Source organism: Ovis canadensis, chromosome 12, assembly GCF_042477335.2.
Source record: "Ovis canadensis isolate MfBH-ARS-UI-01 breed Bighorn chromosome 12, ARS-UI_OviCan_v2, whole genome shotgun sequence".
NCBI classification, from domain to species: Eukaryota; Metazoa; Chordata; class Mammalia; order Artiodactyla; family Bovidae; genus Ovis; species Ovis canadensis.
The window spans coordinates 36609680-36637670 of record NC_091256.1 but is presented as its reverse complement, the minus strand read 5'-3'; the positions used below and the strand labels follow the sequence as shown (position 1 = coordinate 36637670).

The 27991-nt window shown below is 38.9% G+C and overlaps 1 protein-coding gene across 6 annotated transcripts in view; it reads right to left on the bottom strand.

The window, feature by feature from the left end:
- Positions 1-27991, bottom strand: part of MIA3 (MIA SH3 domain ER export factor 3) — a 56042-nt gene that overhangs the window by 5621 nt on the left and 22430 nt on the right. For 2 of the 6 annotated variants that reach the window (XM_069545395.1, XM_069545396.1), the window contains exons 1-17: positions 16440-16748; positions 15387-15518; positions 12666-12687; positions 11870-11958; positions 11541-11618; positions 11346-11456; positions 10246-10317; positions 9963-10067; positions 9186-9308; positions 8965-9076; positions 7712-7767; positions 7318-7408; positions 7028-7166; positions 999-1100; positions 318-378; positions 171-206; positions 28-95 (exon numbers count right to left, since the gene is read on the bottom strand). In XM_069545395.1, the coding sequence (XP_069401496.1) occupies positions 28-95; positions 171-206; positions 318-378; positions 999-1100; positions 7028-7166; positions 7318-7408; positions 7712-7767; positions 8965-9076; positions 9186-9308; positions 9963-10067; positions 10246-10317; positions 11346-11456; positions 11541-11618; positions 11870-11958; positions 12666-12687; positions 15387-15518; positions 16440-16550 (1508 nt within the window). In that variant the 5' untranslated portion in view covers positions 16551-16748. Of the gene's footprint in view, positions 1-27; positions 96-170; positions 207-317; positions 379-998; positions 1101-7027; positions 7167-7317; positions 7409-7711; positions 7768-8964; positions 9077-9185; positions 9309-9962; positions 10068-10245; positions 10318-11345; positions 11457-11540; positions 11619-11869; positions 11959-12665; positions 12688-15386; positions 15519-16439; positions 16749-27991 lie in introns of those variants that run through there. The other 4 variants (XM_069545391.1, XM_069545392.1, XM_069545393.1 and 1 more) reach the window with 2 other exon arrangements.

Here is a 27991-nt window from a genome sequence, read left to right as displayed (position 1 = left end):
CTGAAAATACAAGTTTTAAAAACATACTTATGTCTCAAGTTGGCAGCTTCTCTTTTCTCTTCAGCTATAGCTCTTTCTGCAGCACGAGCTTTGAGCTATTGGAAGGAAAAAAATCCAAAATAAGCTGTGATAGACCACATAAAATAAAGAAAAGAAAAAAAAAATCTTACCCAGTTATCGTGAGCTTTCTTCTCATGAGTAGCAATCTGAAAAACACAACCCATCAAGAAATATGTTCAAGGATTCCCTATAATAGCTATTGTAATAATCTGTATCAGATAGCAAAGAATTCCACCCTGTAGGGCAGTATGATTTACCTGGTTTTTAAATGAGCGCTCTGTTTTCTGTAGTTCATCCTCCATTTCTTCAATCCTCCGCCTAAGGGTTAAACTTCCTTTTATTATTTACAGCGCAACTGAATAAATTTTACACAATCTCACCATATTCCCTTTAACAACTGTACCCTTTCAGACCACCCATACATACAAAAACACATTTTCCCTGGTTATAGGAGCATATTGTGATCAAAACTAATACTACATAATTTCCGTCTTTATTATTTAAGAGCTGGAGATTCTGAATTGATACATTATAATTTCCTTAACTGCTCTTCATATGTTCTCAAACTATTCTGCTATAAATCTTTCTCCAGAAAGCTGTTTCTTCTTTTAATTATATTCACAGAAGATCTTCCAGAGCTATGACTACTATCATTTTAATGATTTTTAGATACATCATATATCAAACTGCCTTCCAAAAAAGAATTTCTCCAATATATAAAACCACTCAGAGCTGCTGGCATGAACCAAGCTCCCTCAGTCTTGCTAGTACTGGGTGTAAGGAAATTTCTGTTAATTTAACATTTTTCCTTTGTTAACTTAAAATTTATGTTTTCTCATGTTTTGTTCTACACAGTGTAAAAACAGTTTTGTTTTGAAAAAAAAACGCCTACAGTAGTTTCATCAGCTACTGACACCCTTCTCAGAATCTGAACTCACTTGTAAGTTTTCACTTCCTCTGCCGCCAAAACTGCCTTTTCATCTGCAGCTGACAGCCGCTGCTCTCTTTCTTGCCGCTCATACTCTTCTTGACTCAATTTCCTAAGATAAAATCAGTTGTCAAATGAAGGTGCTTCTCTTTTTTCCCAGCATTCTGTCTAAATGTCTCTAGGTTACTTCCCATCCTTTCCAAAACATATTCATATAAAGTCATAGGAAGGAATTCAAACCTGCCACTTAGGGATAAAAATCAAACTCTGCCTGTTGGCAACACTTGCATTTTTTAACTTTTCACAATTCTCTACTAACAAAAAAAAAAAAACAAATGGAAAAAATTGCTGCACCCCATGGGCAAGTTTCTTGTGTTTGAGACAAAGAGAGCTCATTTTACTTCAGTATGGAGAGCCAGGGCTGATCAACCTAACACAATCAAGCTTACTAGGATAGAGCACGGGATAATTACGGCTCTTATTTCTACCATGGAAAGACCTGTAATTACTTCTCTTATTTCAATCCTGGAAGGACTATTTCTCAATCCAGACTGGCACCATGATAATTAGTCCTCAGAAGCCTTTTAGAAAGTCTTCCGATTGTGCAATTAACCATAGAACACTCCCACACTTCAGATGTGGGACTTCTACTGCCTCTGTCAATGGAGCTGTGATCAGAGGAAAGAGAAAAATCTCAGAATTGGCAGTCTACTGGATAGGAAAAGAATCTAAACTGTCCCATAATCAGAGTATCACCTACTAGAAACTGGTTTTAACTTTCAAGTTCAAGATATTAATATACTATAACAGAAATTTTAATGGTAGCAACATTCGGTAATGGTTTTAAAATGCTATTTTTCTTTTTTTCCTTTTCTAGTACTTTGACTATAGTTCTGATTCAAAAGAAACTTGAAACTTAGTTTCTATCAATCAGAAACATAATCAGAAAAAACACAGTAAAAACAGTAATCACAGAGAAAAAGAATTATATATTCTTTTGTAACGGTGCATTCAATACGTCAGCAAGTGTCATGAATGGCTAAAATATACTGGTTACCTAGAAAGACGCTAAAGATACAATATGCGTAAAGTACTCTCCTGTACTAATAGAGTGCACTGTTGAATGCAGTTTAACAATGCACTTTACCACAGAACAATCCCCTAACTCTGGTACAGGAAGAGATGTGAGAAAACTGGGTCCTGAAGAAATATCACAGACAATTTTCCTTCCAGGAATGAATGACTTAGTGTGAGAACATTAAAAACATCAGACAAATAAAACATTAGACAAAATATATAGAACATTGGAAAAAATATAAAGAACGTGCTTGAAGGCATCAAGCTAATACACGAGGTCACAATCCAATAAAAAAAGGAATCTCAGAATTACAAGTGAGCCTGCCATCTGAAGTCACTTTTCTCCTAGGTTTGACCCATACAATGAAGAGATATAAGGAGGCTGAACAGAGTTCAACAGATTCGTGGGGGCACAGAAAACAAAGCAGAGCTAAGGGGTTCCAACAAGGGGCATCCCAGTAAAAGCCTTGGGCTATGTTGAGACTAGAAAGAATTGTGTACTTGGAGTACCAAACAAACAATGCAGTGTCCTTTGAAGGAACTAAGTCATCTCTGAATGATCTTTATTGCTGACTGGATTAAAGTAATGGCCACCTGCTAGAAACAAACTGTTTTCTTTCTTTAGGAAAAAGAACATCATCTTAGGCCTCCAATTCCTTCCATAGTGTTCGCCCAGGCACCCCACAGGACACTGTGATTAAGATCTAAAAGACAACAGAAATGGCTCATTGAGGATCCACATAATGGAATTATCACACAGGCTTTAAAATAACTGCGCTTTATATATTCACGCAAGTAAAGATTATGAATTTCAGCAAAGGATTAGAAATATAAAACTAAAACATAGTAACTGAAATTAAGAGCTCAATGAATGATTTTAGTAGCAGATTTGATAACTGAAGTGAGATGCTAGCACACTGGAAGATAGGTCAGGAAAAAACATCCAGAATGGAGCAAACACAAATGACAATGTAGGAGACACAGGGGGAAATAATTTTAAAAGATTTAAATGGAATCTCAGAGAAGAATGAGACAGAATTAATACGTGGATTAAAAACCCCAAAATTCAGCAGGTGTCAATCACCTCAAACAGCATAAATGCAAAACAGATTGGGGCGGGGGGGAAGGAAGGAGGAGAAAAATAAAAACTAAGAACACCCACACCTAGGCAGCTCTGAATAAAACTGCTGAAAAACCAAAATAACTTTTAAAGACCACAAAGGCAAGGGTGAGACATTTGAACAGGGAGAATAAGAGTGATACTGGACTCCTTGAAGAAACTTTAAAACCAGGAAGAAATTGGGTATCTTTAAAGTGCTGGAATTAAGTAACTTCAAAAATCCCAGAGCCAGCAGAAGATCCTGAAAAAAAGGACTCAAAATAAAGGTGTATTCACACAAAGATAAACTGGCCACATCTGTCACTAAAGGATGTTCTTCAAGTAGAGTCAAAGTGATTCCAAATGAGAGACACCGAAGGTGCAGGGGAGAGGGAAGAACTACAGGCGGACCTCAGAGCTACTACAGGTTCAGTTCCAGACCACCACAATAAAGCAAAGAAAGAAAGGGACTTTGGAACTGTTTTAGTCTCCCAGTGCATACAGAAGTTCTGTTTACGCTGTACTGTAAGTAGCCTATGATAAAGTGTGCAACAGCATCATGTCTGAAACCACATACAAGCCCTAATTACTGACCACTTCACTGCTAAAATATGTAACCATCATCTGAGCTTTTATGATCATTTTGTAATAGTAACATTAAAGATCACCGATCACAGATCACCACAGCAAATACAGTAATAATGAAAAAATCTGAGATACTGTGAGAATTACCAAAATATGACACAGAGACATGAAGTAAGCAAATGCTGTTGAAAAAAAATGGTACTGACAGACTTGCTTGACTCAGGGTTGCCACAAACCTTCAATTTCTAAGAAACGTAGTATCTGCAAAGCACGATAAAGCAAAATGCAATAAAATGAGGTATGCCTGTAAATTAAGTGACTACTGGCCGGAAAGCACTAGTGGACAATAAAAACAACCTGTGGAGTTCAAATATACAAAGAATTAAAATGCAGGAGCATCTAAGTCAGGATGTCTATTAATTTGGTAAGTCCAGGATACATGCTCTCATCTTTAGAGGAATTACATGAAGACAATTAAAGCAACCAATAACTACCTAGCTTACACAGGGGGAAAGCAGAATTCTGAAAAATATTCAAACAACCTAAAAGACACAAAGGAGGAAGAGAAAAAAGAACACCGAACAGGCCACCAAATACAAAGAGAATATCAACATGCAGATTTAACCCTTAACAGGTTTAAATACATTATAATTAGGAATGACATTACAAGGAAAAAGAAGGGATTACACTCTAAGGGAAAAATGAGTGCTCTGAGTAGTCACCTACTCATGTCACAACTTACTCTAGAAAAATTTTAAGGCACATCACCATTTGAATAGGCAGAAGATTGCCAGTGGAAATAAAATAAAAGGACATTTTTACTGCAGAAAAGGCAGTATGTATAATGACGCAGAAGCTCAGAGAGGCACGAAGGAACCGTGGGCAGGCTGCCAAGGCAGCATCAGAAGTCACCGGAAACACGCCTGGAGAGGCCGCCCAGGATCACAAGGGGGGCAGTGCCCTGAGCGCCTGCTGAAGAGCTCGAAATTGATCCTGAAGGAGTAGCCTCCTTGACAGAGTTTAAGCACGCGACAACATAAAAGGACTCATATTTTGGAAGTTTGTTCCAGCAACTGTAGACTTTGGAAGAAGCGTAAGAAAGAGAAACTGGAGACAGGTGAGTATTTAAGGTAAGGGGTGGCAGAAGAGATGATTCGAGTCTGAGCACACACAACGGCTTTGGGGATGGAGTGCAGTGTGTGCCGACATGGTGACTGAGTGGATGCTAGAGAGTGCCGTATCATACTGACTTTACGTATCATAAAGAAAGGCAATTGCCATTCAGGTAATTCAAATGACTACTAGTGGCAGAGAAGTGCTTTTTAAAAAATAATAATAAATAACGAAATGAGAAATATTTGTCTAAAGCAAACAGTTAGAACTGGACATGGAACAACAGACTGGTTCCAAATACGAAAAGGAGTACATCAAGGCTGTATACTGTCACCCTGCTTATTTAACTTATATGCAGAGTACATCATGAGAAACGCTGGGCTGGAGGAAGCACAAGCTGGAATCAAGATTGCCTGGAGAAATATCAATAACCTCAGATATGCAGATGACACCACCCTTACGGCAGAAAGTGAAGAAGAACTAAAGAGCCTCTTGATGAAAGTGAAAGAAGAGAGTGAAAAAGTTGGCTTAAAGCTCAACATTCAGAAAACGAAGATCATGGCATCTGGTCCCATCACTTCATGGCAAATAGATGGGGAAACAGTGGAAACAATGGCTGACTTTATTTTTCTGGGCTCCAAAATCACTGCAGATGGTGACTGCAGCCATGAAATTAAAAGACACTTACTCCTTGGAAGGAAAGTTATGACCAACCTAGACAGTATATTAAAAAGCAGAGACATTACTTTGTCACCAAACATCCGACTAGTCAAGGCTGTGGTTTTTCCAGTGGTCATGTATAGATGTGAGAGTTGGACTATAAAGAAAGCTGAGTGCCGAAGAATTGATGCTTTTGAACTGTGGTGCTGGAGAAGACTCTTGAGAGTCCCTTGGACTGCAAGGAGATCCAACCAGTCTATCCTAAAGGAGATCAGTCCTGGGTGTTCATTGGAAGGACTGATGTTGAAGCTCAAACTCCAATACTTTGGCCACCTGATGTGAAGAGCTGACTCATTTGAAAAGACCCTGATGCTGGGAAAGATTGAGGGCTGGAGGAGAAAGGGACAACAGAAGATGAGACGGTTGGATGGCATCACCAACTCAATGGACATGGGTTTGGGTGGACTCCGGGAGTTGGTGATGGACAGGGAGGCCTGGCATGCTGCGGTTCACGGGGTTGCAAAGAGTCAGACACGAGTGAGCAACTGAACTGAACTGAAAGCAAACCAGGTACTCAGAGCTGGCCTGAATAAAACTCAGAAAATCTAAACTGATTTCTTGGTGAGCAAAGAATTAAGAGAAAAAGTCAGTGGTATAGTTTCAATGTTTACCGGCATCTGGCAATAGCAACCAAAGCATTTGGAAAAGATTAAATTTCCTTAGCAAAAGAAGCTTTCTCACAGACTGCTATAAACACCAAAGAGTGAACTATAGGAACAAACACAATTAGCAACTGCCACCAATAAAGTACTTTTATAGACAGTTCACGTATTTTTGTGAAGAAAATTTAAAATGAACTACAAAAGTACATCTTTCAAAAATACCTAACTCCTAATTTGAGAGTCAATTTCAAAAGATTAATAGCTAAATACACCAAACAGGTATTTCTAAATTCAAAACTCCCAATAACCTTGTGATATTTACGTATTATATATGTATACTCTGAATATTTGACCATATTAAGTTCAAAAACTTACAATACTGTCAATAACGAAATACTCCTTTTAAAGTATACTGATTTTACCAAAAATCATGTCTTATAAATCACTCAGGATTTTTAAAGACTATTAAGAACTAGAAGAACAAATGTAAGACAAATAAGAAGGATGTAAGTGACAACAACAAAGAAAGTGGAATAAGTGGTGGAGCTGCAGAAAGGGGACAGATCATAAAAGAAGCACTTTCAGAACAGCAACTGTTAGCACCAATAACTACCACCCTTCAGGTAAATTACAGGCAATAATTGCTGACAATTAGTCAAAATGAAAAAGAAAAATGCAAGTTATGGGAAACTGGGTAGAAATGGAAGAAAGCCAAATTTATACTCATTACAGATAGAAAATACAATAAACAATCTTTAAAAATGACAAGATTATCTACATGCATTTAGTACATGCATTTAGTTAGATGACAATATTGTTAACAATGCAGCACAAAAATCTTACTTTTGTAGAGCCATCTCCTTCTGCTGATAGAGTTCATTTAGAATCTCTACTTTCTGCCTTAGTGTTTGGCATTCATCTTCCAGCACAGTTTTGGCAGACTGAAGCGAGCTGCGATCCTCTTCTAATTTCTTTATTTGGTCTAGAGGGGATAAAACATCTTAGTTTTGTGTGTGTGCACAAGAACTGGAGGACTTGTTGAGGGGGGCAGTATTAAAGGGAGTGAAAAACATGCAAAGAGGAAGTCATTCTTTATTTTTCCAACAGCAATTTCTTTTTAAGAAGCAACCTACCTTCCAGGTTACATTTAGTGGACATGGAGGCTCTGAGTTTACACTGTAAAAGTTTTAGATCCTCTTCAACTACTGATATTGCAGTCTGCGTCTAAAAATTGCAGAAGAGAAAAATATTCTTAAAAATAAGAATTCTTGATAGTAAATAGTCTTATATTTACTATTCTTAATAATAAATACTCTAATTCTAAATATTCTTAATAGTAAGAATATTACTATCATAGGCACTTATAGTGGTGGTGGTTTGGTCACTTAGTCATGTCTGCCTCTTGCGACCCCATGGACTGTAACCTGCCAGGTTCCCCTGTCCGTGGGATTTCTGAGGCAAGAATACTGGAGTGGGTTGCCATTTCTTTCTCCAGGGGATTACAGCACTCTATTAAAAGGATTATACCCGAGAAACGTCCATCATCTGCTTAATCTGATTTTTCACCTTCTCACTCCGGTCACCTAAAAAAAAGAAAAGGATTTCATTGTTCTTTCCTTCCTTACTGTTTAACTACATGTCCTTGCCTTCCCCCAAACAATTACCATGTTCAAACATTCAAAGAAAAAACAAACTAACCAAAAGAACTGATTAGCTTAACTGACTTCCAAGAGAGTTCCAAAGTTAGATTGAAAAAATTAATGAATTCCTAGTCTGTACAGTAAAAACATCCATGCAGTTCTTGAGCAAGAAGGGATACGTGAAATACAGCTTTTCTTCTCTCTTGGACCTACCTGCCCCCAGTCAAATATCTTATTTAGAAAGACTCACTCCTCTTCTCTCCCCTTGAACCTGCTACCAGGTGTAGTTTAAAACACTCCCAATATGGGCAACATTCAACCCGGGACTCAGTGTCTAGAAATACCTCCCTCATCAGTAAAAACTGTTGCCCTTTAGCTTCCATTGCTCTCTTCCATTGCCCTTTAGCTCTCATTGCTTAGTTAGTTTATAGCTCCCTGCAGCTCAGTACTTTGAAAATTGGTTGTGGCCCTAAAATCACAGAGCTACAGATACAGTAGACATGAAGCTGAGAAACAAGTTTCTCCTACTGAAGAATGTCCAGGATGCAGAGGAGTGAGACAGGATGGTGCTGCTCTGGCGCCAGCGCACATATCCAGCTCTCAATGGAATGGAAAAACCATGTCAGTGGTTACTGCATGCCTAGCTGTACTACAACCCAGTAACCACCTCGGCCCAGGCCACAAAGCCCTGTAGTCCCTCAGTGTCCACAAGAGACTGGCTCCGGACTTCCCCACACCTCCCCCAACAGGAAACCAAAACCTATGGATGCTCAAGTACTTTATATAAAAGAGCACAACATTTCAACATAAGCTACACAGACCCTCCCACATATTTCACCTCTAGGTTACTTATAATACCTTATACAATGTAAATGCTAAGTAAACAGATGCTGGCATGAAGCAAAGTGAAACTCTGCTTTTGGAACTTTATGGAATTTTTCTCCTCCCAATATTTTCAAAATAATAGTTGGCTAAATCTGCAGATGCAAACCCACAGATATGGAGGGCTGACTACAAATTCAGTGGCAGGCATCTACAGCTGGAACCCTTAATAGGAAATTCAGTCCGCAGAGAAAAGCATCAGTGTACTTAAAGACAAGAAGGCAGAAAGAGGTCCAACCTCTCAGAAACCAATCGTACCTCCCACTTCTCCATTTGCTAATTCATCTGATTCACTTCCTCCTTTATTTTGATCCTCAGATTCAGATTCACAATCTAACCGATTCAACTGTGTAATGCAATTAGTCAAAGCCTAGAAAAGAAGCAAAAGGGTATTTATTAGAAACAGCCTCTCAATTTCAACTGCAGATTTCATGAGAATTTATGAGAAATTAAGCATGTATTCAAAAAAATGAACTCACGTTAATATTATCATCTTTGTGAGTGAGAGCTACTTCTAGATCTTTCTGAGACTTCTCAAATGATCTGATTTGCTCACTGAGCTCAGCATGTGATTTAGTCCAGTCTTTGATTTCTTGCTGCAACTGAAAAGTTAAAATACATTAATTTCCAACCATCATGGCTTTTGCAGAGAAGGTAGCAGGACCACATGAACGAGACAGGGAAGCGGGGAGCTGTGCTTCTCTCTGGCTTGTCACTATGAACTACAGCTTTGGTAAAAGGAGAGGAGAGAGTGGCTCCAACACTCAGAACTGCAGTGAGCGCCTAAGAGCTGTCAGGACACTGGTCTAATGTACCGCATCCTGCGGAAAACTGCCACCAGTTCACATAACTCACTTCCAGTAGGAACAGAACGGTCACTGCCTACCAAGTCCAGACTCCACATCAGGTACCTTCTCTTGGTCAGAGAGGCAGTAACTCCTCAGAGGAGAGTAACAAATACCTAATTCTTTGGTCTAAGCAAATCCTTCGCCCCGTTGAGGCTACTCAAGTTAGTAACTGGTTGGTGCTGGATGAGACAAAGACTAAACATTCTGATAGCTACAGGGAATTATATAAAACAGAAAACCCAGAGCAGATGGAGAATGTATACATGCACTCAATCTGGGGAGCACAGTTTATACTTTGCATACCTAAAAATAGAATTCTGCATACATACTTCATTTTCTTAAAAACATATCCAAGAAGGAATAATACTTGGGTTTCCAGTTTAATCTATGATGCTAACTTTCCTTTACCTGCTCTTTCTTCTTCTTAAGTCTAGCATTTTCTTCTTGAACCCGATGGCATTCAGACTTCACCTTCTCTTCACTAAGTTTAGCTTCATTAAGGGCAATTTGTACCTAATGAAACACACTGCTATTAATGCACTAATTCCAATGAAGAGCACACAAAAAAGTTACACTTTCCCCATTAATTCGTATGGCTTTGGTTTTTCGCATTTCCTAGCACACATCAACGTCTGCTCCTCAAAATACTAAGATATCATATTACTACCTTGCAGGAATTGTAGAGCTTTACCTCTGAAAATTCTGAGGCATTCACTGAGATAACATCCTTTAACTTCTCTATAGATTTCTTATTTTCTGATATCTGCAATGGGGAAAAAAGGGCACAAAAATGTTTCAGGATTGCAGTAGAAACACTGGGATATATGATAAAAGGAAGAAACATTAAAAAAAAAACACACATCCCAGTGCTATCCCCTAGGTACTGAGTAAAAGCAGACAATCCAACTTTGGCCTATGAGAAAAGTCAAGAATGTAGAAACATGAGGAAAGAAAATACTGAAGACATAAACATTTCATATCATTCACAACTTTCCTAGTTATGACATAATGTGGTACATGATGAGATTTAAAAAGTCAAAGCAAAGAAAATGAAAAAAAAAAATCAATTAAACCAGTTCAAATCAATGAATTTTCCTAGTGATAAAAAAAATCCCAAAGTCACTTAAAACTTCTCTTGCTAAACTAAAAATGACTGCACTTGAGGGAGAAGAGCCAAATCTCAGGAAGAGAATTCCAAAATTTACAAAGATACTCTGCCTTGTCACGGAGATGGAGGCCAACTCTTCACAGCTTTAACTGTGAGTTGTGCACAGTAACCTTCTTCCAAAGAGTATACTATGCAAAGGATGGAGAAAGGGTTAATTTCATAGCAGAGAAACCTGTCAAATACTACCTCAGTCAGGTGATCAAGCTTAACTGGGTGTGGGAACATTCTCTACTATTTTTGCATCTTGTATGTAATTCAAAAACTGTTCAAGTATTTAAAGTTTATCTTTAGAAACAAAACATGCAAAAATAAATCAAAACAAAGTACTAAGACCACACAAAGGGGCAACTATTTCTTCGTTGCTCTACATGTTTCAAAGGGCAGGGCCAAGCAACGTGAAAATTACCCAGGGCAGGGGACAAAAAATGTTTTCTAGGCCCATAAAAATAGTAACTTGGGGTAATAGTATTTAAAATCCCACAAAAATGCACAGAAGTAGGTTCCACTTCCCTGACTTTCAATGACTCGAGTTACAGCACAGGAAAATGCAGAGTTCGTCTCACACAACTTACAAAATAGTTCAAAAGCTAAATTATAGCAACACTTAACAGCAAAACTCTTACCAAGTCTTGATTCTTAGCATTCTGTTCTCTCTCAGACTCTAACATAGCACGTAAACTTTTAGCTGTGTCTCCCAGAATTTCATTAGTTTCTTCAAGATTCTTGATTTTGTCCTACAAAAAAAATGGATTAAAAACAACCATTCATTGTTTTCCTTTAGTTTTTAGAATGTAATCTCAAAAAGAAGAAATTTTTACCTTAAATTTAATTGCTTCATCAGAAAGAATCATGTTTTGTTTCTTGGTTTCTTGAACATGTTTCTTTGATTCCTTGATCTATATAAAATAAAGCATTCAAACTTCAGAAACATAAATTATAGTGCTATTAAAACTTATCTCCAAATAGGAGATCCCTGAGAGAAGAAAGCAGTAAGACATGTATGATGACTGCTTTATATTTGAAGAGTTTGTAGGAGATAATGAAACTAAAATGTGATTTAAAAACACTGTAATAACTGAACAGTAAGACAGGAGGAAATAACTCAAGACAGAACCACAGGCGGAGAGAGGAAATGAAAGAATACTACCTTCTGCTCATAACTTGACAATTTTTGTACAAGTTCTGCATTTTCTTTCATGATAGTCTTCAACTTCTCAGAGATTTGCTGTTCAGTGACTAAAAGGGTGGGAAATCCATAAAATTATCATGATCACTAAAAAGTGAATTACCCAATGTATTAGCAGCAAAGACATGTTATCTGGCACTTTGAGGTAAATGAACTTAGCAGAACTATTATGCTTTTAAAAAGAAATCTGTGTTTAACAGCAATAGGGTATAAACATACTAAAATTTAAGAAAAACATAATAACAACCCTTATTTCAGTGAGATTCCACTTCAAATTTATTTCAAAGATAAGAAATATGGTAAAATGTTTTAGCTCCGTATCTTTCCCCTTCGTGGACATCTTTCTTCTCAGAAAATGTGATCACTTCAAATATATTTCATTTGAAAACAGAAACAGAAAATGCAAGCATACTGACATATCTCTATTCCTCAAATTATCTACTTAAATATTTATTGTATTGAATAAATCATTAGCACAGGAACATGTTCACAGGTAATAAATTGCATTATATCAACATGCAAAGTCAGCCTGCTTACACTGAATCTTTTCCCTACACACACAATTTGTTCCACCTCATCTCCTCTCACCTACTAGCATCACCATCTACTGTCATGTAAGCATACAACCTGGGATTAGTAAAATATTCAGGAATTAATCAGAGATCAGATGTCACCATTTCTACTTTTAGCTTACATAAAACTCAGATCAAATATCAATACTGAGGGTACAGCACAAACAATAAGCCTGAATATTTACCTTGATATACTCTACTCTTTACCTAAAAGAGAAAAAAATAAGCTTGATGTCAAGACATCTTACTAATAGAATTATTATAGTTCTTAACAGTCAAATCATAACCAAATGAAAATTTAACAATGGTCTGATTAAGCATAAGGATTCACAGGATTAACAAATAGGAAAAGGCTAAAAAAGACATTTCAAATGTAACTGGTAGTGATACTTCATAATAGTTCCTGATGGATAAATGCACTAAGGTAAATACCTTATTTTTGCAATGAAAGATACATTCACGTATTCTTTAAATGAGCAGCAATCTTAGTAAATGAGCACCTAAGTTCCGTAATGGAAAGGGATTATTAGATATTTGAAAACTGCTAAGAGAGCAGATCTTAAAAGTTCCCAAGCCAAGGGGGGAAAAATCTTGTAACTAGGTGTTGGTGATGGACTGTCAACTAGGCTTTTGGCAATCATTTTGCAATACATGCAAACATCAAAGCATTACTTTGCACACTTGAGACTACTATAATATTACTTGTCCATTATACTGCAATTTAAAAAAAGTGAAAAAGGAGTAACATTTTCCTGTTAAATACACTAATGCTTCATTTACCCAAAACCATTTATTTGGCAGCCCCAAACAGCCAGAATGAGATCTCGAAACAAAGATAACTGAAAAAGACTCTGAGGAAACAAAGGCATAACCAGGGAACTAAGATATGCTTCTTCCACCAGAAAACATCTTAGAAATCCTAATCAAAGTTGGCTACTGGGTGAATTTAGAAATCGGATAAATTAGACCATCTGATTTTCCCAACTCCCTAAAAATGGAGGTCATAAATCTAAAAGGGAAAAGACTGCCGAGGGAAAAGTTGGACAAAGACTTAGCAACTAAACAACAACAAAAGGAAAATACACAAGCAACAAGAGAAATAACAGCCAGTATTTTCTAAATCATCCCCTAGGGTCAGCACTGAATTACGGGTAAAATTCAAGCAGTACTCAATTTTTAAAAAAGTGTTACTGAATGTCTCTGTAACCTGCTCCCTTTATCAAATGTCATAAATGGTGATGAGATGCTCAGATCAGTCCACAAATCATCCACGATATCTCAGTATTGTTATAGTATCTAACACCATTTTTAATGGTGGTGCAGAGGTTAAAGCGTCTGCCTGCAATGTGGGAGACCTGGGTTCGATCCCTGGGTCGGGAAGATCCCCTAGAGAAGGAAATGGCACCCCACTCCAGTATTCTTGCTTGGAGAATCCCATGGACGGAGGAGCTTGGTGGGCTACAGTCCACAGGTCGCAAGAAGTTGGACACGACTGAGTGACTTCACTTTCACTTTCCACAAGAAACTACATTCAGCTTCAACACAGAAATTAATGACAATTTCTCTAAAGTCATAGCCTTGCTAATGAGAAAGTAAGCTTCCTTTATCCTCCTCTCACCGAAATCAACAGGTAGGAGAAAGCAGGAAGAAGCAAGGAGCTGGCAATGAGAGTATGGAACAAGATCCCAAATGTTGAGACTGCGGGGCAGCAGTCAGCACATAAAGCCTACATAACCTTGTGCCAGAGGTTTTGAGATGGGACAATAAAGACTAGAAAATAGAAAATGTTTTCGCTGTCTGTTCTATCTTTTTCCCTTGTAGCTGAGGAAAAGCCCCATGAGATTTAAGAGGTCTTCACAACAATCCAGGCAAAAGATCTTTTTTTTAAAATCATTTTACAATCACGTGTGCAAGGAGAGAAAACTTATTAACAATGATATGTCTGAGAGAATTAGGAAATCAGAAGACTCAATTTTAGAAAGATATGCACGCATTAAATGTTTCTGGCCACTTTAAGCTTCAACTGAAACCTTTTCATCTGCAAAGCTCATTTATACAGAATAACTTTTCCCCAATTACATTAGATGACCATGAAACAGAATCATTAAGTATGTATCTGTACGAGAACACATACACCTATAAGCGTGAAAGACAAATTACGCACAGAAAAGGACTCTAAGGAATAAAAATTTTAATGGTGTCTTTGGACACTATGTAATCTGTATTTCCAAATAAAAAGATGTTTTCTGAACACAACAGCATATGATCAAATTAGAAAATACGTGAAACATATATGTAAGGAAGAAGACGGAAAAATTATTTTTGATATATATTTTTACCATTTGCAGCATTTCTTTTGTGTGTATATATGTTTTTACATAATAAACAGTTTATCTACACTATAAAGTCTTGGTTGTGGCTTTCTTCCACTTAACATTAAATTGTGAGCATTTTCTGTACCCCAGTGTCTTTGAAATACATAAATTTTAAGAGCTGCCTAATATCTCATTATATGGATGTACAATAATTTAATAACCTGCCCCCACAACACATCATTTAGGTTCTGTCAGGTTTTCACTCTAATATGGTTCCATTTTTAACACCCCGTATATATTTTATGACTGGTTATTTCTTTAGGATAGATTACTTGACATGCTATTATACTATACAAAAGGACACAAACATTTTTAAGGCTTCTGATTCATAAACTAAAGTTTCCCCACTGAGATTAGACACGTCATGTTGTTCACCTGTCTTTACCAACAAAGATTACACTGAATTATTTTATAATGTTAGCGTGGATTACAAGCATTCATTTGAGTTCAAGTTAGTAATTAAAAGAAAGGCAAAAGGGCCAGTGATATTCCTGTTTTAATGAGTCTAAAGGTATAAATTAATTTACTCACTGCAAGGACAGTTCTCCAGAAGAAAACGGCAAATGAAACAATTCCTAAGGAGGCAGTGATAAGTACAGGCTTCCATGGCAGTCCATAAAAATCAGGCCCAGGCTGGACATCATCAGGCAATGTAGCAAGGAGCTGGAAGAGAAACATTAGAAATAGTGGGAAACCTGAAAGAAATTTACAATAAAGCATCACAGAGAATCATCCACAGAAATCTAATTTCATCTCCATTAGACGGAGATCCCCTGAACGTTCTTCAGTATTTCCACTGCTTAAATAAAAAGAAGATACTGGCAGCCTCCTCTTTCCTGTTTGGCCTGAAGTCTTTTTAAACATTATAAATCTCAATCTCTTTATGTGGAGCATATATTTCCATTTCGCAACAGTCTCCAAAACACCATTTTGTCCAACACACGGCTAGAATCCCTCTGGATCACCCTTTTCTCTTAGTTGATTTGTATGATTTGAGAAGCCACAGCAAAAAAATTTGAAACATTACTATAGAAGTTTTTTAGGGATGCTAATAAAACCAGAGTGATAAGGAATACCACAATTAGCTTTTCCTCTGAGATCTGAAGTCTCAACTGTTCTCTACTTACATAAAGACAAACACTGAAACTTCAGACAGTTCCCGATAACTGGTCTAGACAGACCACTGTGAATTTTAACTGGTTCCTAGAAACTGTTTCATTACAAACAGGGCATTACATTCCTCTCCGCTTCTATACTATTTTCTGTTGTACTGACCCCATCCCCCAAAGGCGTCATGGGTCAAGTGAAAAGGACCCGCAGGGACGTGATGCTCGCTTATTTTGACCGTGACTGTACAGTCGAAAGCAACATACTCCCTGCCACATCGTAAGTACTCAATTTAAAAAAATGAAAACGCCACAAAACCTTCTCAAATACACTCCCACTATCTCCTTAAACAGCACCGGAACGCCCTGCCCGCCTCCGGCCTGACACACACTTTATTTCTCCTTCGCCCGGTCAGGGCACCCACTCCGCTCAGAACTCGTCCACCCGCCTGCCGGAGCTGGGGGAGAGGGCCGTCACCTCCAGGAGCCTGGCTATGAGTGCTGCGTAGAGCACCGACAGGGGTCCCAGGAGCTCCGGGTCCCCCGGGGAAGAGGTGACAGAAGGCACAGTGGCAGGTACTGAGTCCATCGTGACGGGACAACGGAGCGCGGCCGACGCTTCCCGGTGGGACAGCACCAAAACCCCTATCACCACTTCCTCCTTCCGAAAAGACCCGGCTCAGGGGGCGGAAACCCGGACTGAACTTCGCCTTCCTCGGCCGCTGGCACTTTCGCCCCGCGCCTCCTAGAAAACACGTCATAACACACGGCCCCGGGCGGAAGTACCGATGCCTCCGGGGGCCGGGCCCGCAGGGGGCGGGGCCACGGCGGAAGAAACCAATGGTCGAGCGGGGCCGGGTGAGAAAAGCAAAGACACCGAGCAACAGGAAGGGGAGACGGAACGGCTCAGCGACTGGGAGAGAAAGCGCGATTCCCTGGGCCCGGGCGTTCCGAGGACAATCAGCGGAGGCTGGGCGAAAGGAAAAAGATGCCCCACTCACGCCTGCCCAGAGCTGCACCCTTTTATCTCCAAGTGCTGAGACGCCGGCCGCTCCCGGTCCCTCTGATGGACCACCCTCCGCCTCGGCCGCGACGCAGGGCCCGGTTCCTTCCCGGCCCTCTCCGGTCTCCGGCTCACTTTCAAGCTTCCTAATGTTCGTAATGCGCCCACGTTCTCGCTGATGCCCCTCTAAGAAGTATAATTCTAGGGAATCTTGTCATTTCTACATTTACGCCAGTGGGGTCAGTTCTGAGTCCCACATTTTACCGTTTTAGGATTTGTGGAAAAGGACAAGCCAGTCTGGAAATCGCGTTCTAAGGGTGGAAGATAATAAAAATATTAACCCTGGGGAATGGAGGGGCTGACGTTTTTAGATGTTTAAAGGTATATATGTTTATGAATTGAATATGAAGTCAATTCAGAAGAACAATTAAACAGGGAAAGCTAGAAACAGAAGCGGGGGAGTGGGGGGTAGTGGGCTAAGGCATGCTCCGTAATTTAAAAAGTATGGTACTGGCCCAAGAATACATCCAGACAGACCATGGAACAGGACAGATTTTCTAGAAATAGACCCAACTACATTGGCAATTTATAGTACAGTAAGAGCTGTGAGAAAAACAGACTTTTTAACAAGTGGCGTTGACATCTCTAGATAACCAAGTGGAAAATAATAAAAATGGGATTTTTTTTTTTTCCTCACTGTCCATAAGGATAAATTCCAACTAGGTCAGACACCTGAATGTAAGAATGAGAACAGTAAGTACAAGACAAAATATGGATGAATTTCTTGATTATTCAGTTCAGTCACTCAATCCTATCCAACTCACTGCAACCCCATGGACTGCAGCTCACCAGCCCTCCCTAACATCACCAACTCCCTGAGCTTACTCAAACTCTATTGAGTTGGTGATGCCATCCAACCTCTGTCCTCCCCTTCTCCCGCCTTCAATCTCTCCCCGTATCAGGGTCTTTTCAAATGAGTCAGTTCTTCGCATAGATGGTCAAAGTATTGGAGCTTCAGCTTAAGCATCAGTCTTTCCAATGAATATTCAGGACTGATTTCCTTTAGGATGGACAGGTTTGATCTCACAGTCCAAGGGACTCTCTCAAGAGTCTTCTTCAACACCACAGTTCAAAAGCATCAATTCTTTGGTGCTCAGCTTTCTTTATAGTCCAACTCCCACATCCATCCGTGACTACTGGAAAAACCATAGCTTTGACTAGACGGACCTTTGTTTTGCAAAGTAATGTTTCTGCTTTTAAATATGCTATCTAGGCTGGTCTTAACTTTTCTTCCAAGAAGCAATTTAGTGCAGTTCAGTCGCTCAGTCGTGTCCAACTCTTTGCGATCCCATGAACTGCAGCATGCCAGGCCTCCCTGTCCATCACCAACTCCTGGAGTTACCCAAACTCATGTGCATTGAGTCGGTGATGCCATCTAACCGTCTCATCCTCTCTCGTCCCCTTCTCCTGCCTTCAATCTTTCCCAACATCAGAGTCTTTTCAAATGAGTCAGCTCTTCGCATCGGGTGGCCAAAATATTGGGAGTTTCACCTTCAACATCAGTCCTTCCAATGAACACCCAGGACTAGTCTCCTTTAGAATGGACTGGTTGGATCTCCTTGCAGTTGAACGGACTCTCAAGAGTCTTCTCCAACACCACAGTTCAAAAGCATCAATTCTACGGTGCTCAGCTTTCTTTATAGTCCAACTCTCACATCCATACATAACTACTGGAAAAACCACCGCCTTGACTAGTCGGATGTTTGGTGACAAAGTAATGTCCCTGCTTTTTAATATGCTGTCTAGGTTGGTCATAACTTTCCTTCAAAGGAGTAAGCATCTTTTAATTTCATGGCTGCAATCACCATCTGCAGTGATTTTGCAGCCCAAAAATATAAAGTCAGCCACTGTTTCCCTATCTATTTCCCATGAAGTGATGGGACCAGATGCCATGATCTTCGTTTTCTGAATGTTGAGCTCTAAGCCAACTATTTTACTCTCTGCTTTCACTTTCATCAAGAGACTCTTTAGTTCTTCTTCACTTTCTGCCCTAAGGGTGGTGTCATCTGCATATCTGAGGTTATTGATATTTCTCCCGGCAGTCTTGATTCCAGCTTGTGCTTCCTCCAGCCCAGTGTTTCTCATGATGTACTCTGCATATAAGTTAAATAAGCAGGGTGACAATATTCAGCCTTGACATACTCCTTTTCCTATTTGGCACCAGTCTGTTGTTCCATGTTCAGTTCTAACTGTTGCTTCCTGAGCTGCATACAGGTTTTTCAAAGAGTCAGGTAAGGTGGTCTGGTATTCCCATTTCTTTCAGAATTTCCCACAGTTGATTGTGATCCACACAGTCAAAGGCTTTGGCATAGTCAAGAAAGCAGAAATAGATGTTTTTCTGGAACTCTCTTGCTTTTTCCATGATCCAGCGGATGTCGGCAATTTGATCTCTGATTCCTCTGCCTTTTCTAAAACCAACTTGAACATCTGGAAGTTCATGGTTCATGTATTGCTGAAGCCTGGCTTGGAGAATTTTGAGCATTACTCTACCAGCATGTGAGATGAGTGTAACTGTGCTGTAGTTTGAGCATTCTTTGGCATTGCCTTTCTTTGGGACTGGAATGAAAACTGACTGTTTCCATTCCTGTGGCCACTGCTGAGTTTTCCAAGTTTGTTGGCATATTGAGTGTAGCACTTTCACAGCATCATCTTTCAGGATTTGAAACAGTTCAACTGGAATTCCATCACCTCCATTAGCTTTGTTCATAGTGACACTTCCTAAGGCTTCACGTTCCAGTATGTCTGGCTCTAGGTGAGTGATCACACCATCATGATTATCTGGGTCATGAAGATCTTTTTTGTATAGTTCTTCCGTGTATTCTTGCCACCTCTTCTTAATATCTTCTGCTTCTGCTAGGTCCATACCATTTCTGTCCTTTATTGAGCTCATCTTTGCATGAACTGTTCCCTTGTATCTCTAGTTTTCTTGAAGAGATCTCTATAGTCTTTCCCATCCTATTGTTTTCCTCTATTTCTTTGCATTGATCACTGAGGAAGGCTTTCTTATCTCTCCTTGCTATCCTTTGAAACTCTGCATTCAAATGGGTGTATCTTTCCTTTTCTCCTTTGCCTTTTGCTTCTCTTCTTTTCCCAGCTATTTGTAAAGCCTTCTCATAAAACCATTTTGCCTTTTTGCATTTATTTTTCTTGGAGATGGTCTTGATCCCTGACTCCTGTACAATGTCACAAACCTCCATCCATAGTTCTTCAGGCACTCTATCAGATCTAATCTCTTGAATCTATTTCTCACTTCCACTGTATAATTGTAGGGGATTTGATTTAGGTCATACGTGAATGGTCTAGTGGTTTTCCCTACTTTCTTCAATTTAAGTCTGAATTTGGCAACAAGGAGTTCATGATCTGAGCCGCAGTCAGCTCCCAGTCTTGTTTATGCTGACTGTATAGAGCTTCTCCATCTTTGGCTGCAAAGAATATAATCAATCTGATTTCGGTATTGACCATCTGGTGATGTCCGTGTGTAGAGTCTTCTCTTGTGTTGTTGGAAGAGGGTGTTTGCTATGACCAGTGCATTCTCATGGCAAAACTCTATTAGCCTTTGCCCTGCTTCATTCTGTACTCCAAGGCCAAATTTGCCAGTTACTCCAGGTATTTCTTGACTTTCTATTTTTACATTCCAGTCCTGTAAAATGAAAAGGACATCTTTTTTGGGTGTTAGTTCTAGAAGGTCTTGTAGGTCTTCAAAGAACTGTTCAAATTCAGCTTCTTCAGCTTTACTGGTCAGGGCATAAACTTGGATTACTGTGATACTGAATGGCTTGCCTTGGAAACAGATCATTCTGTCATTTTTGAGACTGCATCCAAGTACTGCATTCAGACTCTTTTGTTGACTGTGATGGCTACTCCATTTCTTCTAAGGGATTCTTACCTACAGTAGTAGGTATAATGGTCAGCTGAGTGAAATTCACCCATTTCAGTCCATTTTAGTTTGTTGATTCCTAAAATGTTGATGTTCACTCTTGCCATCTCCTGTTGGACCACTTCCTTGCCTTGATTCATGGACCTGACATTCCAGGTTCCTATGCAATATTGCTCTTTACAGCATCAGACTTTACTTCCATCACCAGTCACATCCATAACTGGGTGTTGTTGCTTTGGCTCTGTCTCTTCATTCCTTCTGGAGTTATTTCTCCACTGATCTCCAGTAGCATATTGGGCACCTACCAACCTGGGGAGTTCATCTTTCAGTGTCCTATCTTTTTTCCTTTTCATACTGTTCATAATTGGGGTTCCCAAGGCAAGAATACTGAAGTGGTTTGCCATTCCCTTCTCCAGTGGACCACATTTTGTCAGAACTCTCCACCATGACCCATCTGTTTTGGGTGGCCCTACACAGCATGGCTCACAGTTTCATTGAGTTAGACAAGGCTGTGGTACATGTGATCGGATTGGTTAGTTTTCTTGATTACTAGGAGGGAGGAAAACCTTCCTAATTATGTCTCAAGATCTAAAGGAAAAGATTCGTGAACTTGATTACTTAGAAATTTAAAAAAAAAAAAAAAAGGATCCAGCCCTTGGACTAAAATAAGCAAAGTCTGACAGTGAAAACCTGAGGAAAAAATTATTTGAAATTTATTACAAAGGGTTAATATTCCTAAAGATTAAAGAACTTTACAAATAGAGAAGCTGGCCAGCAAGCCTACAGAAAAATGAGCAGAAAAAAATGAAGATAGTCCTCAGGAAAGAAGCAGGAAGAGAAGAGCTCCCAGACATAGGGAAACATGCTCTGTCTCACTCATAATAAAAGAAGTACAAATTAAACCTATATTGAGATACCATTTCTCACTTCTATTGGCAAGATCCAAACATTTAACAACATACTCTTTTAGTGAGAGAATGCAGAGGAAATGGGTATTCTCATACATTACTGATCATTATTCAAAATGATACAAACCCCTACGAACAAGAATCTAGCAACATCTCCCAAATCACCTGTGTAATAACCTCTGACACAACAATCCCACTTCTAAAGATCTGTCTCAAAGATATTAGAACTAGAGTAACAAATGCTAGAAAGATATATGTACAAAGCCTTGTTATAATAACAAAAGATTGGAAATAACCAAACTGTCCAATGACAGAACAACTGTTGAATACATTAAAATATACAGCTGACCACTGAACAACACAGAGGTTAGGGGTACTAACCCTTGGTGCAGTCAAAAATCCCCACATATTTCACAGTTACTGGGCTCTCCTTAGGCAAGAGTCCTCCTGCCTCTGAGGATTCAACCAAATGTGGATTGTGTAGCACTGTAGTATGCATTTAGTGGAAAAAAAAAACCAAACATGTAAAAGTAGGGATCCAAGCAATTCAAACTAGGATTGTTCAAGGGTCAACTATAGTATGAAACTGGAAAAAAGAAATGAAATAATTCTATATACTGCTAGGGTTTGATTTCATATATATCTATATATAGGAGAGAAGAATTTTACAGCTTTTAGGTAAAACTGACACGCAGTAAACTACACTTATTTTAAAGCACACAATCTGGTAAGTTCTGACAGATGAATACATCTGTGAAAACATCACATTCAAGATAATGAACATACCTTCACCTCCAAAAGTCTCATTATCCCCTTGGTAATCCCACCTCTTGCCACATGTCACTCCTCTCTGCCCCGAAGCAGAATTTCTGTCCTAATTGATTAGTCTGCACTTCCTCATGTTTTATACAGAGGGAATAATTCACCATGTATTCTATTTTCTCTGGCTTCTCTCACTCAATATAACTTGAGATTCATCTGTGTTGCTGCATAGATCAATAAGTCATTATTATTTTACTGCTGAGTAGCATTTCATTGTATAGATAAACCACAATTCATTTACTTACTAACCAGCTGATGGACTTTTTTTTTCCTCCATTTTTTGACTTTTGCAAACTGAGCTGCTACAAACCTTGATATACAAGGCCTTCTATGGATGTATAATTTGTGCTTGGTAGAAGAATGGCTAGATCATTTGACAGGTGTATGCCTACCTTTCTAAGAAACTGACCAACTATTTTCCAAGGTGGCGGTACCATTTTATATCCCAATGTGCAGTATATTTCCAGTCCCTCCACATCTTCCCCAACACTTGGTCTTTTTAATTTCAGTCATTATTTAGTCACAATGGTTTAAATTTGCATTTCCTAAATAAAAATGATAAGCTTTTTATTTTTTTAATGTGCTTATTTGCTATCCACATCTTTTTGGGGGAACTGTTATTTTACTGGCTTATGTTTTTCCTTAGTGAATTTTGAGAGTTCTTCATATAATCGGGATATAAGTCCTTTATCAGATATATGCTGTGTAATGACTCCCTCCTAGTCTGTGTCTTGATATGGTTAAGTTTAAGCCCAGCATCTTTTTTTTTTCCTATTTATCCCATCTGTTCTTTGTTCCCTTTTTCCTCTTATTCTACCTTCTTTTGGATCAAGTTTTTTTAATGATACTAATTATCATCTTTGTTGATTTATTAGCTGTGATTCCTTGTTTTGTTATTTTAGCGGCTGATTTAGAGTTTATACTATACTATATGTGTGTGTCCTTAGTCGATTGGTCATATCTAACTCTTTGCAACCCCATGGGTTGTAGCCTACCAGACTCCTCTGTTCATGGGTTTCTGCAGGCAAGATTACTGGAGTGGGTTGCCATCCCTTTCTCCAGGAGATCTTTCCAACCTTGGGATCAAACCTGGATCTCCTGCATTGCAGGTGGATTCTTTATTGTCTGATCCACCAGGGAATCCCATACTATACTATACATCTATACTATTATACTGCTAAGTCACTTCAGTCGTGTCCGACTCTGCGCGACGCCAGAGACAGCAGCCCACCAGGCTGCACCGTCCCTGGGATTCTCCAGGCAAGAACACTGGAGTGGGTTGCCATTTCCTTCTCCAATGCATGAAAGTGAAAAGTGAAAGTGACGTCGCTCAGTTGTGTCCAACTCTTCACGACCCCATGGACGGCAGCCCACGAGGCTCCTCCGTCCATGGGATTTTCCAGGCAAGAGTACTGGAGTGGGGTGCCATACATCTTTAAATGATCAATGATTACAATCTATGTTCAAGTGATACTGTACTAGCTCAAGTATGCAGTAAGACTTTCACAAGAGTTATCACCTTTTTTCCCTCTCCTGATCAATAGTATAAATACTATTGTTGTCATATACTTTATTCTTTACACATTTTGTAAACCCCATTATACACTAATAATATTTTTCTTTAAACAGAAAATTAACTTTTAAAGATATTTAAATAATAAGATAATGGTTTTATATATTTAGCCACATACCTACCATTTCTGGCATTCGTCACTACTCTGTGTAGGTCCATTATATCCATCTCTTGTCATTTTTCTTATGCGTAAAGGTCTTCCCTTAACATTTCTTAAGGTGCAGGTATCCTGTTGAATTTTTTCAGCTGTTGTATGTCGAGGTGGGGGGGGAAGAGTCTTCATTGTTTTTGAAAAATATTTTGTTGTGTATAATGCTGGAGATCAACAGTATTTCTCAAGCATATTAAAAGATATTATCCTACTATGTTCTCCCATTCCGTGTTTCCAATAAGAAATCTGACATCAATGTTATCTTAGTTCCTAAAATATCTCTTTTCTCTGGCTGATACTGCTCTTTATCACTTACTTTGTGCAATTTGATTATGATATATGTCCATTTGATCCCTGTGTCAGGAAGATCCCCTGGAGGAGGAGATGGCAACCCTCTCCAGTATTCTTTCCTGCGAAATTCTATGGACAGAGGAGCCTGGTGGGCTATACTCCATGGGGTCACAAAAAGTTGGACATGATGAGCAACTGAGCACAAGCACATAGCTTTGTGTAGTTTTTTTCATGCTTTTTATACTTGGGTTTCATTGAACTTTTTGGCTCTGTAGGTGCAGCTTTCATAAAGCTTAGAAATTTTTCATCCTTTATTTCCTCAAATAATTTTCTGAACACCTCTCTATCCTTTCCTCCAGGGATTTCAGTTAAATGTATTAGATTGCTTGAAAAGTGTCCCCACAGCTCACTGATAATCTGTTCAGTTTTCTTTTTTCCCCCATATGTTTCTTTTTAGATGTCTTTTATTGCTGTATCTTCAAGTTCACTAATCTTTTCATCAACAATGTCTAGTCTAGCATGAATCCCACACAGTATATTTTCACCAGAGGCATTTCATCTCTAGAAGTCTGACTTGCATCTTTTCTAAAAAATATTTTTCATGTCTCTAATTTTTTTAATATCTGAAATATGGCAGTAATAACTTTAATACCATCATATAATTCTAACATCTCTGACAATTCTTTGCTGGTTTTGGCTGATTTTTCTCATAATCACAGGTCATCTTTTCTTGCCTATGCATGCCTGATAATCTTTGACAGGATGCCATACTTTGTGAATAAATGTGATGGTCAATTTTTTACATCAGTTTGACTGACCCTAGGGTACCCAGATTAAACGTTATTTGGGGGTATGTCTTTGTGTGTTTCCAGATGAGATTAGCATTTGAATTGATACAATAAGTAAAGTAGATTGGCCTCCTCACTGTGAGTGGGGATCATTCAATCCATCAAGGCCTTGAAGAGAACAAAATGCAGAAGGAAAGATTTGTCCCTTCCTCCTTGATCGCTCAAGCTGGAACATCAGTCTTTTGCTTCTGGTGCTCCTGGTTCTCAGGCCCTCAGACCAAGGGGAGAATCAGTTCCCCTGGTTCTCAGGTCTCTGGACTTGGACTGATTACAACCCAACTTTACAAGGTCTCCAGCTTGCAGACTGCAGACTGTGGGACTTCTCAGCCTCCATTTGTAACTCAATTCCTTAAGATAAACCTCTTCTTGTATGTATATCCTACTGGTTCTGCTTCTCTAGGGAACCCTGACTAATAAACCAGTTATTCTTAAGCTTTGTTCTGGGATGCAGGTAAATTGCTGGGTAACAGTTTGGTTCTATTGGGTCTTGCTTTTAAGATTTGTTAAGGAGGACATGAACAGCATTTAGGCTGAGGCAAGACCCTTCTGAGACTCTACCCAATTCCCTAAGAATTACTAGGTACTACTCCTGGCCCTGTGTCAGCAATTGTCTCTTCTACTCACTAGATCAAGGTCACTCTCTGACCTTAAGTAGTCTGTGACCCTCATGTGATCAGTACTCTGGTGAATACTCAGGGGCCTTCTGAAAATCCCCAGGGCTTGCTTTCTGTGTAGCTCTCCTCTTGGGCTTCCGCCTTGTGAATCCAGGCTGCTTTGCTCTTCCTGGACTTTCAGCTCCACTTCCTCAGTTCAGGGGTTCTCCTCTCTGTGCCAAGCCTGGGAACTCTCTCAATGCAATGAGATGTGACAGCTGTAAACCTCATGGCATCTGTTCTCCAGCTTTCAGAAACTACTGTTCTTTGTTGCCTGATGACTCAAAACTGTTGTGTCCTGTATTCTGTCTCAGCTTTTTTCTTTTTAGCTGTGTTAGTTAGGAGAGTAAAGCTGGTATCTATAAGTCTACCTTGGCTGGATGCAGAAAAGTGAAAGTCGCTTAGTCGTGTCCACCTCTTCGGGAACCCCATGGACTGTGGCTCACAGGGCTCCTCTGTCCATGGGATTCTCCAGGCAAGAACACTGGGGTGGGCTGCCATTTCCTTCTTTAGGGAAATCTTCCTGGTCCAGGGATTGAACCTGCATCTCTTATGTCTCTTGCATTGGCAGGCAACCTCTTTTCCACTAGCGCCACATGGAAAGCCCAGATGCAGAAATCATTTGCTTATTTTTTAATGGCAGGGTAGATAATGATATTAATTTTTAAATTACCTATCGAGGAACATGTCAACAGGTTGGATGGAAATAGGACAAAAGTTAGACTTCTCTGAACAGATTTTGTTCTACAAATTGACTTTGGCTCTTGTAAATTTGTTAGATAATTAGAAATTTTTAAAATCTTTTTTTAAAAAAATCCTTAAAAATTGAAAGCGAAAATGAAACAATTAACCTAACTATGCCAACTTAATGGCAGAACAACATAAAAGGATTATTTTCAAGCATACCCCAGTGGGATACAGGTTAGAGACAAAAAGAACTGCAAAATATCCTTGCAATATTTTCAGCAACACATTGTGGGTGGTAGTGTTGATATGGTATTTTTCATACTGTTATGTGAATATTGTAAAATAAGATAAATAAATAATTATGCTGATGTCATTAAAAACTGGGATTTCCAACATCGGAGAAAGAAAATACAATATCAGATAGATGTGGTTAAGTAAAATTCCATTAGTGTCTGGAACTCTGATTGGGAATATCCAAATGGCATCGTAATGAACAGTTACATAAAAAAATCCTCCCTTATATCTTAGCTTTGTCCTCTGAAAAGGGCTAGAAATGATGGCCAACTCTAAAGCAGTAAGTGATCTTAATACCCAGAATGTTGCCTCTGAATACCATTTCCCAGTGAAAGGAAAAAAAACTCTTTAGAGAAATAGCTCCTTCAAGATCTGGGCAGGAAATGTACAAAATGAGCTTGGAACATCTTGTTACACTAGAAAGCAAGGAAGGTATCAATGACCATGAGATGATGTCAAAAGAGCCCAGGAGCAAAGCTAAAGAGGGTCCCAGTAACTAAAAATGGGAGAGATTGAGCATTGATAAGAATAATAACTACTGTGGATTATACAAACCAAATACTTTAAAATTCATGCATCATAATGATTCTTAGAAAAGAGTTAAAAGAAACACATACATAAACCTTTGGGGCATCTTTGGATAATGCTGGTAAGACAACTCATTATTTCGAAAACTATTTAAACAGAAAGAATCAAATATTTATACTGCCTTAACTATACAAACCAATCTCAGTATAAAGAATAGTTGATTATTAAGTTTCTCTTTGTAGAAGTGTCCCAACTTTTAAATGACGTGGGAACGCTATAAGTAGACAATTACCATTCTACAACTTATAATACAGACATTCTAATCAATGTCACCA